General features: G+C 44.8%; 1 protein-coding gene across 1 annotated transcript in view; it reads left to right on the top strand.

The window, feature by feature from the left end:
• The window catches only part of AGBL1 (AGBL carboxypeptidase 1), a 276286-nt gene extending 264446 nt beyond the window's left edge, over positions 1 to 11840 (top strand). The window contains exon 23 of the mRNA XM_042039542.1: positions 3548 to 11840. Within this exon, the coding sequence (XP_041895476.1) occupies positions 3548 to 3854 (307 nt within the window). The 3' untranslated portion in view covers positions 3855 to 11840. The remainder of the gene's footprint in view (positions 1 to 3547) is intronic.
• Positions 11841 to 12413: the final 573 nt, after the last annotated feature.

Genomic DNA, 12413 nt, shown 5'->3' with positions numbered 1-12413 from the left:
CCTTCTCCTTCTCCTTCTCCTTCTCCTTCTCCTTCTCCTTCTCCTTCTCCTCACATTAAGTCAGCAAAAACCCCACAATTATTTTACAGGGAACTAAATCTTGCTTGCTTTCCAAAAGTGAGCAAATAAAAAAATGTACACACATAGAAAAGGAGAACTAATTAAGCTTGTCATATCTGAGTAAATATGCAAATTAAAAATCAAAACAAAGAAATTCTATTTATCACATCATGAAGTTGCAAATTGCTGCTGTGGCTCCCATCAGCTGGAATAGATGGGGGCTACAAGGCCATAGGTTTTGAAGATCGACCAAATGTGCACGTTTTATTGTGATAGCTGGGGGACTGTTGGCTGTAGAATATATTACCAGCCTTCCCCCCTCTCTTCTGCACTGTGCTCATGTTCAGTGGTATTCACAGTCTATATTTGTCTTGGAGTTCTATAATGTAGTGTCATTGGTTTTCCTCTTTGTTTACCTTCTGTAAGACAACATCATTATTCTTTGGTAAATGTTTTATGTCTCCTGGGTAGGTGTTGTGTCTTTTTTTTTTTTTTTTTTGGCTATGGCTAGAAAACAATAGTTTACATGTTAGCATTCCTGTTCCTTACCATGTTTCACCATTTGCATGGAAGGAGCTGGTCTCTGTGATGTGGAGAACCACATGCAAGGACTGGCACTTGGTTGGTGGCACTGGCTGGCTCCTCCATGTGCCACATGCTGCCACCTCTCGCCTTTCAGAAGAACCTGCTGCTTGGAACCAGCCCTGTTGTGTTGCTTTGTAATGTGTTTTAAATCTTCCTGCAGCAGAAAGTGAATTTTTGGGATGTAAAGTTCCATATAGTGTAGAGGTGAAACTGGTTTGTAGAGTTTGTTAGTGTGTTAAAGAGCTTCTCAACTTTTAAGTCAGCAGTGTGGCTGCAGCCTGTGTTGGCAGCAGGGGGAGGTTGGTACCATCTATTTGCTGTTTGGTAGCTCACTGTGAGACTTGTGGTGGTGGCTCTGGTCCAGTGGGTGTCAGTCCAGGCTGGAGAAACCCTTACTAAGATCAGTGCTAACTGCTGATCAGTGCTGATCCCTGTCGTAGCAAAGGACCAAAGGGCAAAACTAATGAGGAAGAAAGTCTTTCCTGACCTCCAAGCAGGGTCTAAGCCCATCCTCACTTGCGGGGAACCTCTTCCTGTGGCACACCTGCCCCAGTATTGAGCTATCGTGGTCTTGGTGTTTTGTGTGCTGTGCAGGCAGAAAACAAGGGAGAGCTTTGGAAGTCCATTACACAGGCTTTATGAATAAATGCTTGCTTCCTAAAGAATATCCCTGCAGTTGTCAATGTAAAGAAATGGCAGTTTTGTACATTTCTTGTCTTTCATTCTCTGTTGTCTTCCAGATTTCCCTTCATTAGCAAACTGGTTTTGCAGTAGGAGGCATTTTCCCCTTTTTGTCAGAAAGGCAGTCTTGAAATCACTTAAATTATTGAAAAACTCAGAAGACCCTGTAATTTGGCTTCCCAGATTTAAACAATAATAGGGACCCTTTTTTCCCCCAATTATCCTGTTAACGCAAATGTTTGACCTTTGGTTCCTAGGCTGCAAAATGTTCCATCTGTAAAATATCAGTGAGCTGGGAGACAGCTCTGTTCTCTCCCAATGGCATTAGCAGCTCCTTCAAAATGTACAAGTACAATATTGAAAGTAGGTATGCTTTGGTTCTTTTTGATTGCAAATCTGCACAAGCAAGGCTTATAAATGAAAATTCCGGTTCCCCTGGGTTTAGTCAGCTTTGAACATTATCATAGGTACTCAGTATCATGCTAATTCATGCCATGCCTGCATATGAAAAATAAAAGAAGAAATCAAACCCACTGGTCAGACTCAGCTGGGACCACTGCTGTTGCTATTTGTGCTGGGAGGACTGTCCTGGTTTGTTTGTTTTGTTTCATGTCACATCCTCATTTTCAGTATGAGTTCTTCCTGACCCAGATTTTCTAAGCAGACTGAAGTAGAGCCAGAAACTGTAAAAGTGCATAATTATTCTTTTATTTATTTTTAAGCTGCACAGCTCTATTAAGCTTTCAGAAAATCCTTTATACCCAGCCTTTGAAGTAAACTAAGCCAGAGATCAGCCTGAGAAGGAGATGTGGGTTTACACTGCTTGTTTCTGCTGCAGAGCAGTCTGTATGCAGTTAAGATCTGGAGTTTCAGACCCAGGAAAATCTTAACACCTTTCTTGGAGTGCAGAAGAGGGGAGGGATCAATATATCCAAAAGCAATACTTTACACCTTTGGTATGTTCTGAAACCTCACTTGCTGGCACTGCTGTGAAACAGCTGAAAGCTGGAAGATTATTCTGGTTACTGACATGTAAGTGAGCAGACCACACATTAAAGCTGTGTATGTTCCATCTGCCAAGCCATTCATTCGTCCCAGCTCAGGATAAATTAGAAACTCTGGCCCAGAGGTGGAATATTATTATTCCTTTCCCAGTCCCTCAAAGCAATACATTCCCCTGCTCTGAGTCTGATTGAAAACATTGACCTGGAGGTGAAAAACACAGTATCTGCTCCCCTGATTCATCCAGGCTCTGACCCAGACAACACTGAAATCACAGGCTTCTTTCTGGTGTCAAAGGATTATCCAGTTGCCCTTGTGGGCTGAAGGCCAGATGGGAAGTGGGCAGCTTGGGAGGAGAAGGACCCCCAGAGCTATGGTCTAATGGTCACTGTTCTGCCATAAATACTGCATCAGGCAAACCTCATGCAGTGTGCATTGAAAGTGGGCATGTGAGGAAATCCCCTGTGACCATTCCTTTGAGTAAATGCAGGAGGCCAAGGTGGGGTAACCTGCTTTTCTGAGAGCCAGATGACATGGCTGTGACATCCACTTAGAGTCTTTCCTCGGCCATTCAGGCCTGACTCTGAATTTGGCCCTTCCCCAGGAATTCACGCTATCAAAGCCTTTCCATGTTCTTCCCAAAATACAGCCACTCCTGGTGCTTCTGCCCTCCTGAGCCAGCGTGCTTGAAGATCCAAGAGGCTCAGTTTTTTGTTTGTGCTGCCTTTTGTTAGCAGTGCTCTGAGCTTGCACAGAACAGGAGGAAAAGATGCCAAAGCACTTCAACCACCTGGATTAATTAGGTCTTACACTAAATGTGGAACTACAGTGAGAGAGATGATGATTAAACTAGCAACCTTCTGGAAACTGAATACCTTCTTCTCTGCTATAATTCAGCTTCTGTAACCTCGTAAGTGCCTCAAGGCAAGAATGGTGTTGTCTGTATGTAAAGCACTGTTTCTGTATAAGCAATAGCAGTAATAGTGATGGGAATAATAATGCTTTACTCCTGAGAGGTCAGTAAGTATCACTCTTCATTTTATCACTCTCATTGTTGAGACAGACACAGAGACCCACCTGAGTTTGCTGAGTGCCACCTCATCCCTTATTAACAGAGTCAAGGTTGAACCCAGAAAAAGCATTTCCCTGTTGCTTGCTCTTCCCCTGAGAACACCCCCTCCTTTGGTGACGTCCAGTCTCTCTTGTGGTTTTTCTGCAGAAGGTGCAGCAACAGCAGCCTGGAGTCTGATGACGAACCTCCTTGTGCAGAAGAGATTGATTATGACACTGCCAGTAGCTCTGACGGAGAAGAGGAATTCTCGGAGCTAGACCAAGAGATCCAGGAGTGCCTCTCGTGGGTGGAAGGCGAGACAGAAGATGAGGGAGCAACCACAGGACAGACATGCAGCTCCAGGGCTCTGAGGGGACTCTACATTTCCAGCCAGCCAGCACCCAACAGTGCAGCTCTTCCTCTGGGTTCAACAGCACTCGGGCTGTACAGTGGGTTCGAGGGCAGTCCTGTGTGAACCAGGCTGTGACTTGCAGAGCAGCAAGAGAATGCGTCACTGCTCATGTTTGCCTGTTTGCCAGCTTCAGCACCCTTCCCAGATGTGTTGCTCCGGTTCTGAATGGAAAGATGACTGTATGTTTGTGTAATTTGAATACATACATCTGCTGACAATGACTCCTTACGCTTTGTACACAAGGCAGAGCAAGAGGCCACTGGCCCGGGTGGTACTATGTGAGATCATCCATTCCTGAACATAATCCCCAGTTTCATGGCTGCCTCTAGTACATGATTTCATACAGACTGACTTAGGGAATAGTATTTTGAGACCAAGGTATCAGAGATGTTTCTCTTTTTCCAACTTTAGGCAGCCTTTTCCTGGAGAAGTGACAGTAATCGATGCCTTTCACCAGAGCTCTCTGTTGCCTTTCATTTCTCTTGAGCTGTAGAGCATGTCACTGATTTCTGTCTGGTCAGAATTTTTGCAGTGCATTCAACAGGTTGGGTCAGGCTTTGCATGTTTCTGAGCTGGTTGTATCTCAGGAACAGTGTGGGAAATCCAGTGTCCCACACTAAGAACAGCAGTGACAATACATAGTGATCCTCTGGAAACCTGAGTTAAATTCACCAATAGATTAGTGGTGGTGGCAATACCCAGGAGTGAATTTAGCCCAAGCATCAGTTAAAACATTTCCTTTAATCCCCAAATGGAGAAAAATTAGATTTCTCCTAAAATTGTCTCCCAGCTCCTGAGAATCCAGCACAGACTGAGAATCCACACACGTGCCCTATATCCCTAAAGCATGAAGTCACTTCATGTCACACTTCACGTTGCCTGATCTTCCCATGTGTCTTAGACTCTGCTGCTGCAAATGGGGAATTGCCCTGAATCCAAATGGAACTAATTGTGTGCTGCAAGAGGCTCCCAACTCTGCCACTGCTTTGTGAGGCTCAAGGACAAGGATGAATGTACAGTGTGTTGTAGCATTACAGCCTGCAAGGACTCCAGTGATTACCAGTGACCATTATTATTAATACTAATGCTTGGTTAAAAGCACCATGTCATCTTCCTGGTTTTATGCTGGTTGTGAAGAGAATTCCTAGTGCAGAACAAGAAACACTCTGATGTGTTTCTGAACACCTTTCCTCAGACTACCTAGACAATATTTTCCAGCAGGAGGTTGCTCTTTAGATAAAAATCTTCTTCCTGTCCTGCTTCGCTTTCAGTACCCATGTATTTTAAAGTCTTCACTAGCACATAAGAGTTCCCTGAGTCTCTATCTCTCTATGATGCTGCTCAAAAGACAGGCAGCTTGGGTCCTTAGAAGCTGAGCTTCTTAGCCCAAACTAATTCATTAGGCGTGGTGTGCGCCTCTGTACAGATGTCCTTTTCTGCTTGGTTTAGCGTGCAGCTTGTTGCACACAATACTGAATTTTAATAAAAGGGTGGCTCACAGGAAGGGACACAAAAGAGGTGAAACAGGTGTTCCCATTATAATAGTTTGTATAATACTGCTTCAAAGCTTATTAATAAAGAAACAATATATGTGCATAATTAACTTAAAAATCCAACATTTGTAGGCATGACAAAAACTTGACAGTGTGCTAGGTCCTGACTGCAGCATACAAAAGCCATGCTGTGGGATGTTCAGCATTCAGCACATCCCCAGAACACGGAGTAAAAACTACTGTTGTACATATCTGTGTCTGCAAATGTGCATATTTGCACCCACTCTGCTTTCTGTACCAACACTGCCACGACAGTAGCTGAAGGGCACTTACCAAGGTTTGCCAGTGGTAAACCCTATTGCAAAGAAAAAGAAATCTTAAATCAGCATTTTCCTTAAAGACATACCAATATTTTGGCCATAATATTTGGCTTTCTAGCTGCTTCATTCTGAATTTTTTAAGATGGGGGAATTCAGTTCAGTGGGAAAATTCTGCCCTGGTGACTAAACTGTGCGAGAGTTGTCATAATGTAATAAAAGCAGAGGTGTATCTTCCCTGTGTGTTTGGAGCCAAATGTGTACGAGCAGCACCACCATTTCAGAGATCCCTGTGCTAGGAGCTGGGGAGATGGCAAAGGCCCTTAGGGGGTTTTCAGTGTCTGGGATCCAAATGCAGCAGCTAAGCTGGGAGCAAAATGTCCCTGCACACTGAGCACACCTGTATAAATGCTGCTGTGTGACATGAAACACCTGGTCAATCTCTTCTCCCACAGCATTCCACACCTGTGCCAAACAACTTGTCAGCAAGTAGCGAGAGTGCTGCAGAAGGCAGTGGCCAGGAGAACCCTCCAGCCCAAGGGTGGTCAGCCTGCTGCTGAGAAGGTGCAGCGGGACAGGTGGGTGACCAACCACTTGGGGATGGCACCTGGATAACTTCAGGAGAAGCAGTTTTGTGGGCTGCCTCCTTTTTTCCCAGGTACTTCTACAGGGAGCAGATGCTCCTCTTCTTTTGACAGACCTCTAGAGGTCAGGAGAATGCCTCCATGTGCACTGCGCGCTCCACACTATTAAAATTCTCCCTGAGTCATGGTAATTAAGCAGAGCTAGGCGCTGCACAGAGGAACGGAAGTGCATTGACTTTAATAAAACAGAGTGTAAAACAACTTTAGATTAACTCCAGCCTTGTTTATTCTTGCACACTTGTAATTCTGGTTTGGTATCCCCCAGTGAATGGAGCCGTTGTCCCCTGCACCGGGGCCCGTCACCTCACTTCAGCCTGCTAAGTGCTGAGCAGTGAGAGCAGCGCCTTTTCTTGCTGTCGCTAGCTAATCCCAAAGAATTTGGAAGCTGCCGATGGAGAAAGGGCGGGAGGGAGGAGAGGCAAGTCGCCCTGCTCCCCACCGTTTTGTCATTCCTCAAAAGTCAGCAAGGCTGTCAGGTTGAGACTCAAGCCAAATATTCCTGTAATGGCCAGAAGAGATGGTGTCTTAGAGGCACTAGCCTGGCTCCCACTGCTGCAGCAGTTTTGGGCTCCTGCCAGGCACCTTAACTTTTTTCACTGATGCCTTTTGTCTCTTAGACTCTCTTAGAGGCTGTGCTCTCCTTCCTCCCCTCACCAGTTTACATGACGTGGGTGGAAGATGCTGTGAGGAGCCCTGCACTACACTGCACCCTCTGTCTCAGCCCCTCACCAACTCTTGGGTCTCCCGGCCACAATAGCCCTTTCCTGTCAGAGATGATCCCAGGGATGCCTTGCCAGTGTCTAGTGAAATACATGTGAGTGTAAACCTCTGGGCTAAGAAAATAAATAATTAAACAATAAAAAGAAAAAGAATCAAGTCAGCAAACTGAAGGAAGAACAAAATCTAATTAGTTTTATCTGCTGTTTGTTATGAGGCTGTCAGAGTGCTCTATCCCCTAGTTTTACAGCACTCTGGAAAATAACAGTGATAATAATAATAATAAACAACCATGCACTGGGTTGTTTTTGAAGCAGGCAGGAAGCAGATTAAGGAGGGGGAAAGACAACAGCCCTGCTCCTCCACTGCTTCTCTCCTGCTGCCAAAGAACAGAGATGTGGGTGACAGAGCTATCTCCTGTCTTATCTGTCCTCGGACAAGATCCACTGCCCCTATCCATCCCTTAGAGATGCAAAGCCCGAGTCAGAGACTGTTTGGCAGCAATTTGCAACACTCATATTACATTTCTTTCTTTGCCACAGATCTCTTACGTGCTCTTGACCAATTTGTTTGTGCTCCCAGTCTCTGTTCCATTGTGAGATACAAATGGCAAATACAGTAGTGAAGGTGTGTGGTTTTGGAAGAAGGAGGGTGGGAAAATGGGATGTAAACTGCCCAGGTGTTTGCTCTATACTGATTTCAGCTGATGAGAGGGGAGCTGGAATTACTCTGTGCAGGAGTGCGGTGGTAGTTTCCATCACTGCTTCCCACTTCAATGATGTGCAGTGATGATTTGTTAGGACATTTCTCTTTAAGCTGTGCTGGATAATATTAAAAGCCTCTCCTGGCAGGTTGTTAGCAGTCTATCCTGTCCCATGGCCTGGTCCTTGCAGTGTGGAAATTTTCACTCTTGTTTTAGGGAGAGCAGGATTTGACCCTCTGTTTGAGAACACTTGTATGGTTTTCCAGGCAGAGGGCTGGAGACAAGGCTCCAGTTGGAGATAATATGCAAAATCTTGGAGAACTAAAAACCCTGTCCATGTAGTTGCATTGGGAAAAGATGAAGGACAAGGCTAAAGAAACAAGGTATAAATCAGAGAGGAAGGAGAGGACTCAGCGCAGGCAGAGGAATGAAGAGAGCAGGAGGGAATTGGAGTAGGGAGCATTTGGGGGAGACACAGGCAGAGAAATGGGAGAATTGTTCCTATTTGTGCATCCTCTTCCGTCCCCAGAGAATGTGTCAGTATTAGTGCTACCAAGAAACAACCCTCTTTACTGTAGAATAAATCTGCCACTGTATTCCCCACTCCATAAACGGCAGCCAAGTCCGTATCCTCAGCGCTGCATTGTGTGCTCGGCTCTGGGGTCTGTGAGTGCTTTTCATGACGGTTGAGCCTCTATCATTCCTGGCCTTGGGCTTCCTCTCCAGGCACTCACATCCTCAGACAGGTCCTGGAAGATCCATGGCATATTATTGTTGATGGAGCAGTTTGTGGCTACTTTCTTCATCTTTTCTTTTTCCTGTTTCTTTTATTTCACTTTTAATAAGTGATCGAATGGGAGGGAGTGAGAGAGAAAGGAGAATGCAGAAGGAAGTGCCCTGATTTCAGTCTAGCAAGATCTCCAGAAAGATGGCAAGGCAGCTATTTTAGCATCAGGGGCTTTTTTAGCCTTTAATTAAGCTGCTTGTAGCTCATGCATGGACCAGTGAGAGGGAAGACAAATCTACCACTAGAAACAGTCATCAGTTGGATGCTCTGGCAATAACTCCCATGTCAGTAAACTGCCATAGCCTTTGGCTAACTGAGCTCTGGGCACTGAGGGGCTGGCTCCTCACCAGCTGATGTAATTGCAATCACAACCCTGTTTTTTGCCCCCTTGCTCCTCAAGGCCTGACTGACGGCTTTCCCTGAATGGTTTCCAGTGTGTGCTCTGGCAGCTCCTGCCTTTGCCTCGGCATTTCCATAAAAAGTCATTTCGCTTTTCTGTGTTTGTTTCCCAGTCTGTGAAGTGGGGTTATTAATATTTATTTTCAGTGAAAGGGGTCACAGCGAGGTTTAAATCTCCAGTGTTTACAACACAATTTGATATCCTTAGAGAAGGCAAACAGGAAGAATTAATTGCTGCTTCCTTCATATATCTGCCATCACTGAAATAAAAATCCTGCCCATTACTGGGATCACTGCTACCTCCTTTCCAGGGGCCACTGTGTTTCCTTTGGTCTCTGTGGAAGGTGGCACAGGTGGGGCAGACAAATCCTTGAGGTGAAAGCACGGACAGTGTTGACAAAAAGACTGGATTTTTTACAGCACAGCAGTCTTCCAAGAACCAGGCAGCATGCTGGTTAGTGAGTTGGGAAAATGGGAAATTTAATAGAGGTGAAAATGAGGCACTTGGGAGAAGAATGGAGCAATCTGGTAAACATCTGAAATGTCTCTGCCCAAGGGCTAGGAGTGTAAGGGCTAAACAGGAAGAATATAAAGCCTTAGTACATATACCAAGCTATGAGTTAATCAGCTTCCCAGACACATGGAAAAGAGAAAGTAGGAACAGCAGAAGAAGGATTAATTGGCTGTGAAACATCAGGGAATTGGTAGGTTGAGTCAAGGAAAAAGGAATACAGGCCAGCAAGCACTGACTTCGAGATTAGAGCAGAGGTGCAATGACAAGATCTCCAAAGGTAGGGAGAAGAACAGAACAAAAGGAAAACACTAAAAGTGTGTGAGGACCTCATTAGCACCTTAAAATGAGAAATTAATTGTATTTTAAAAGTTCAAGCAGCAGCAGAGTAGGAATGAGAAGAGAATGATACCAAAGGATGTGTGGATGAAATCAGAAGGGTCCTGGCAAAGAATGAACTAGAAGTGGCTACAAACACACAAGGGAAGAAAAAGAAATCCTATAAATATGCTATAAATATACTAGAAGGAATAAAAGTGCGCACTCTGTACCAGAGAAGGAGAGCACGTGCAAAGGGTTGGAGTCGTCACTGCCGTTTTGACTCCCCTTATCACCAAAACAGTTGGTGCTGGATAAATGCAGCAGAAGTCTCACTGACTGGGGAATGGGAATGGACCGGAGCAAAGGGGTGTAAATTGAGGAACCCTTACACTGAGTGAACTCAAACTGCTTGACCTGAAGGAATTCCCCTGCAGGTTGTCCAAGGAAAACAGTCTGTGAACAGTTAGGAATGGACTTCAAGAACTTCTCCTGCATCAAGAGGGTTCTTTAGAGTTGAAAAGGGCAAATAGGGTACTTGCTTGTGTAGATAGAAATAAAAAAGAAGAGACAGGAAATTTAAATCAGCCAGTTAAGCTGAGTGACTACAGAAAAACCTCAACAAATTATGAAACAAACAATTCATTAGCTGCTATAGGATAAGAGGGTGGTAAAAGAGAATCAACATGGATTTGTCAAGCTGATCTAATTCCTTTCTTTTATTGCCTAATTGGCTTAGAGGATAACATATGTCTTTGCTTTAGGAAAGCTTTGAATACTTTCTTTTCATAAAGAGTGAAAGAAACATGGTTTATATGAAGTAATTGTAAGGAAGGTGCACACTAGCTGAGGAATTACTTATGAGAGACAGGTTTCATCTCCACAAACTTTAGCTTCCTAGAAGTTAGGCATCTGGAGTAGAGATGACTGAAAGGGGACCTTGTTGATGTCTATCAATATCTGAAGGGAGGGTGTCAAGGAGATGGAGCCAGGCTCTTCTTCGTGGTGCCAAGAAATAGCATGAGAGGCAGAAACCGGAACACACAAAGTTCCATCTGGACATGAGGAAGAACTTCTTTCCTGTGAGGGTGAGTGAGCAATGGAACAGTTTGTACAGAGAGGTTGTGAAGTCTCCTTCCCTGGAGATACTCAAAAGCCCTCTGGACACAATGCTGAATGATGCTCTTTTGAGGACCCTGCTTGAGCAGGGAGGTTGGATCAGATGACCTCCAGTGGTTCCTTCCAACCTTACCTATTCTGTGATTCTGTGATCTAGCCTAAATTATCCTCTACAAGGTAAATGTAGAGAAACAGGCACCCCCACAGGATCTACATCCTAAGATATTGGGAAAGGATCATTTGTTAAGATATTTCCTTGTCTTGTTAACTTCTGAGTGAAGTTAAACTACCAGATCAGAGAGGACTCCTAGCTTTAAACCCACCCCAAGAAATCCCACAGTCATGCTTGCAGGGCATTATTTTACTTAACTGAGAAAATACAATGGAAAATCCATTTGCTTTTTTCAGAAAATCCCATATATTTCTGTTGAAGCTCAGCTCCATGTTCACACACTTCTATTTATGTCGTCACACCTGCCAACCCCACCTTCAGCCTCTCCAGCACATGGCTCTGCTTCAGAGTTGCCCACACTCAGCTCTGTAACCCCATCCTTTGCTCTGGCAGTCTCAGTCCCCCAGAGCTGAACACAAGGAATACTGGTGATCTGGGGGGCTGCATCCCAGAGGGAACTGGGATCAGCGCAGGCACTCTCACTGGTGGCTGATGTCCAGGTAGATGCCAAGAGCCCTGGAGCAGGGAGCTCACACTGAAGCCACTGTGCCAGATGGCCTGAGTGCTCTCAGTTGTAAGAGCTGCTTTGTACATTTTAGCTTTACTGATGCGGAGAGAACATTTTGAACTGTCTAAGCCTTCTAACCTTGTATCATTGGCACACGAACAGCAGCAGCACACTGTTGAACATAATAACAAGAGGGAAAGAGCTGTGGAATTAAATAAGAATTTAAATCTTAGGGTTTGCAGCTCAGAGCTAGAAGCTTTAGCTGTGTTATTTCCAGGAATTGGTTGAGTCATGTTTGAGAATAATGGATAAGATTAATTCCTTCGTGACTATGGCTGAATAAATTATTTCCCAATAATGATTTGACTTCTTCTAGCTGCTTTTTCTAATGTCTATGATGCAAAAAAAATTTGGTGTGTCCTGGATGTGTGTGCTGGGTATGATGCACTGGTCCTTGGTATCTGGCAGTGAATTTATTCCCCAAAGACGGTTTTCAATGGGATTTACCTCAGAGAAACTGAATGAGGGATTTGATCTGTCATATTCAGAATGATTCATTTTTCACCTCATCAAGTAGGAAGAGAGAAGATAGAAGAGAGAGGGAAAGTTATTTCACTCTGCACAGCAACCCCTTTTCTTCAAAGCCTGAGCTGCCACAGAGCCATGAGCAGGGCCCATGGAGGGACAGGACAAATGTTGCTTGGCAACTCCACACCACTGATGGGAAGAGCTCTGCAGGCTGAGCATCACAGAGGGACCGAGGGAGAGTGAGACAGAGGCACACCAGGATGCTTGTTTGTGTCTGGCCCGGTTAGAAATGACAGCACTCACACCCTGGTAATTGTTGTAGATGACAGACAACAAAGTCTATTCTGTTGGGTGGGAGAGTAATTGCAGGTCATAAATGGTGAAGTGTCCCCTGCCCGCTCCCCAT

This window comes from Corvus kubaryi, unplaced genomic scaffold, assembly GCF_017639235.1.
Source record: "Corvus kubaryi isolate FWS band 111438036 unplaced genomic scaffold, C.kubaryi_AGA036_p1.0 37394, whole genome shotgun sequence".
In the NCBI taxonomy this organism is placed as follows: Eukaryota; Metazoa; Chordata; class Aves; order Passeriformes; family Corvidae; genus Corvus; species Corvus kubaryi.
Note: the sequence above shows the minus strand (reverse complement) of the source record. Positions and strands in the feature narration are given on the sequence as shown.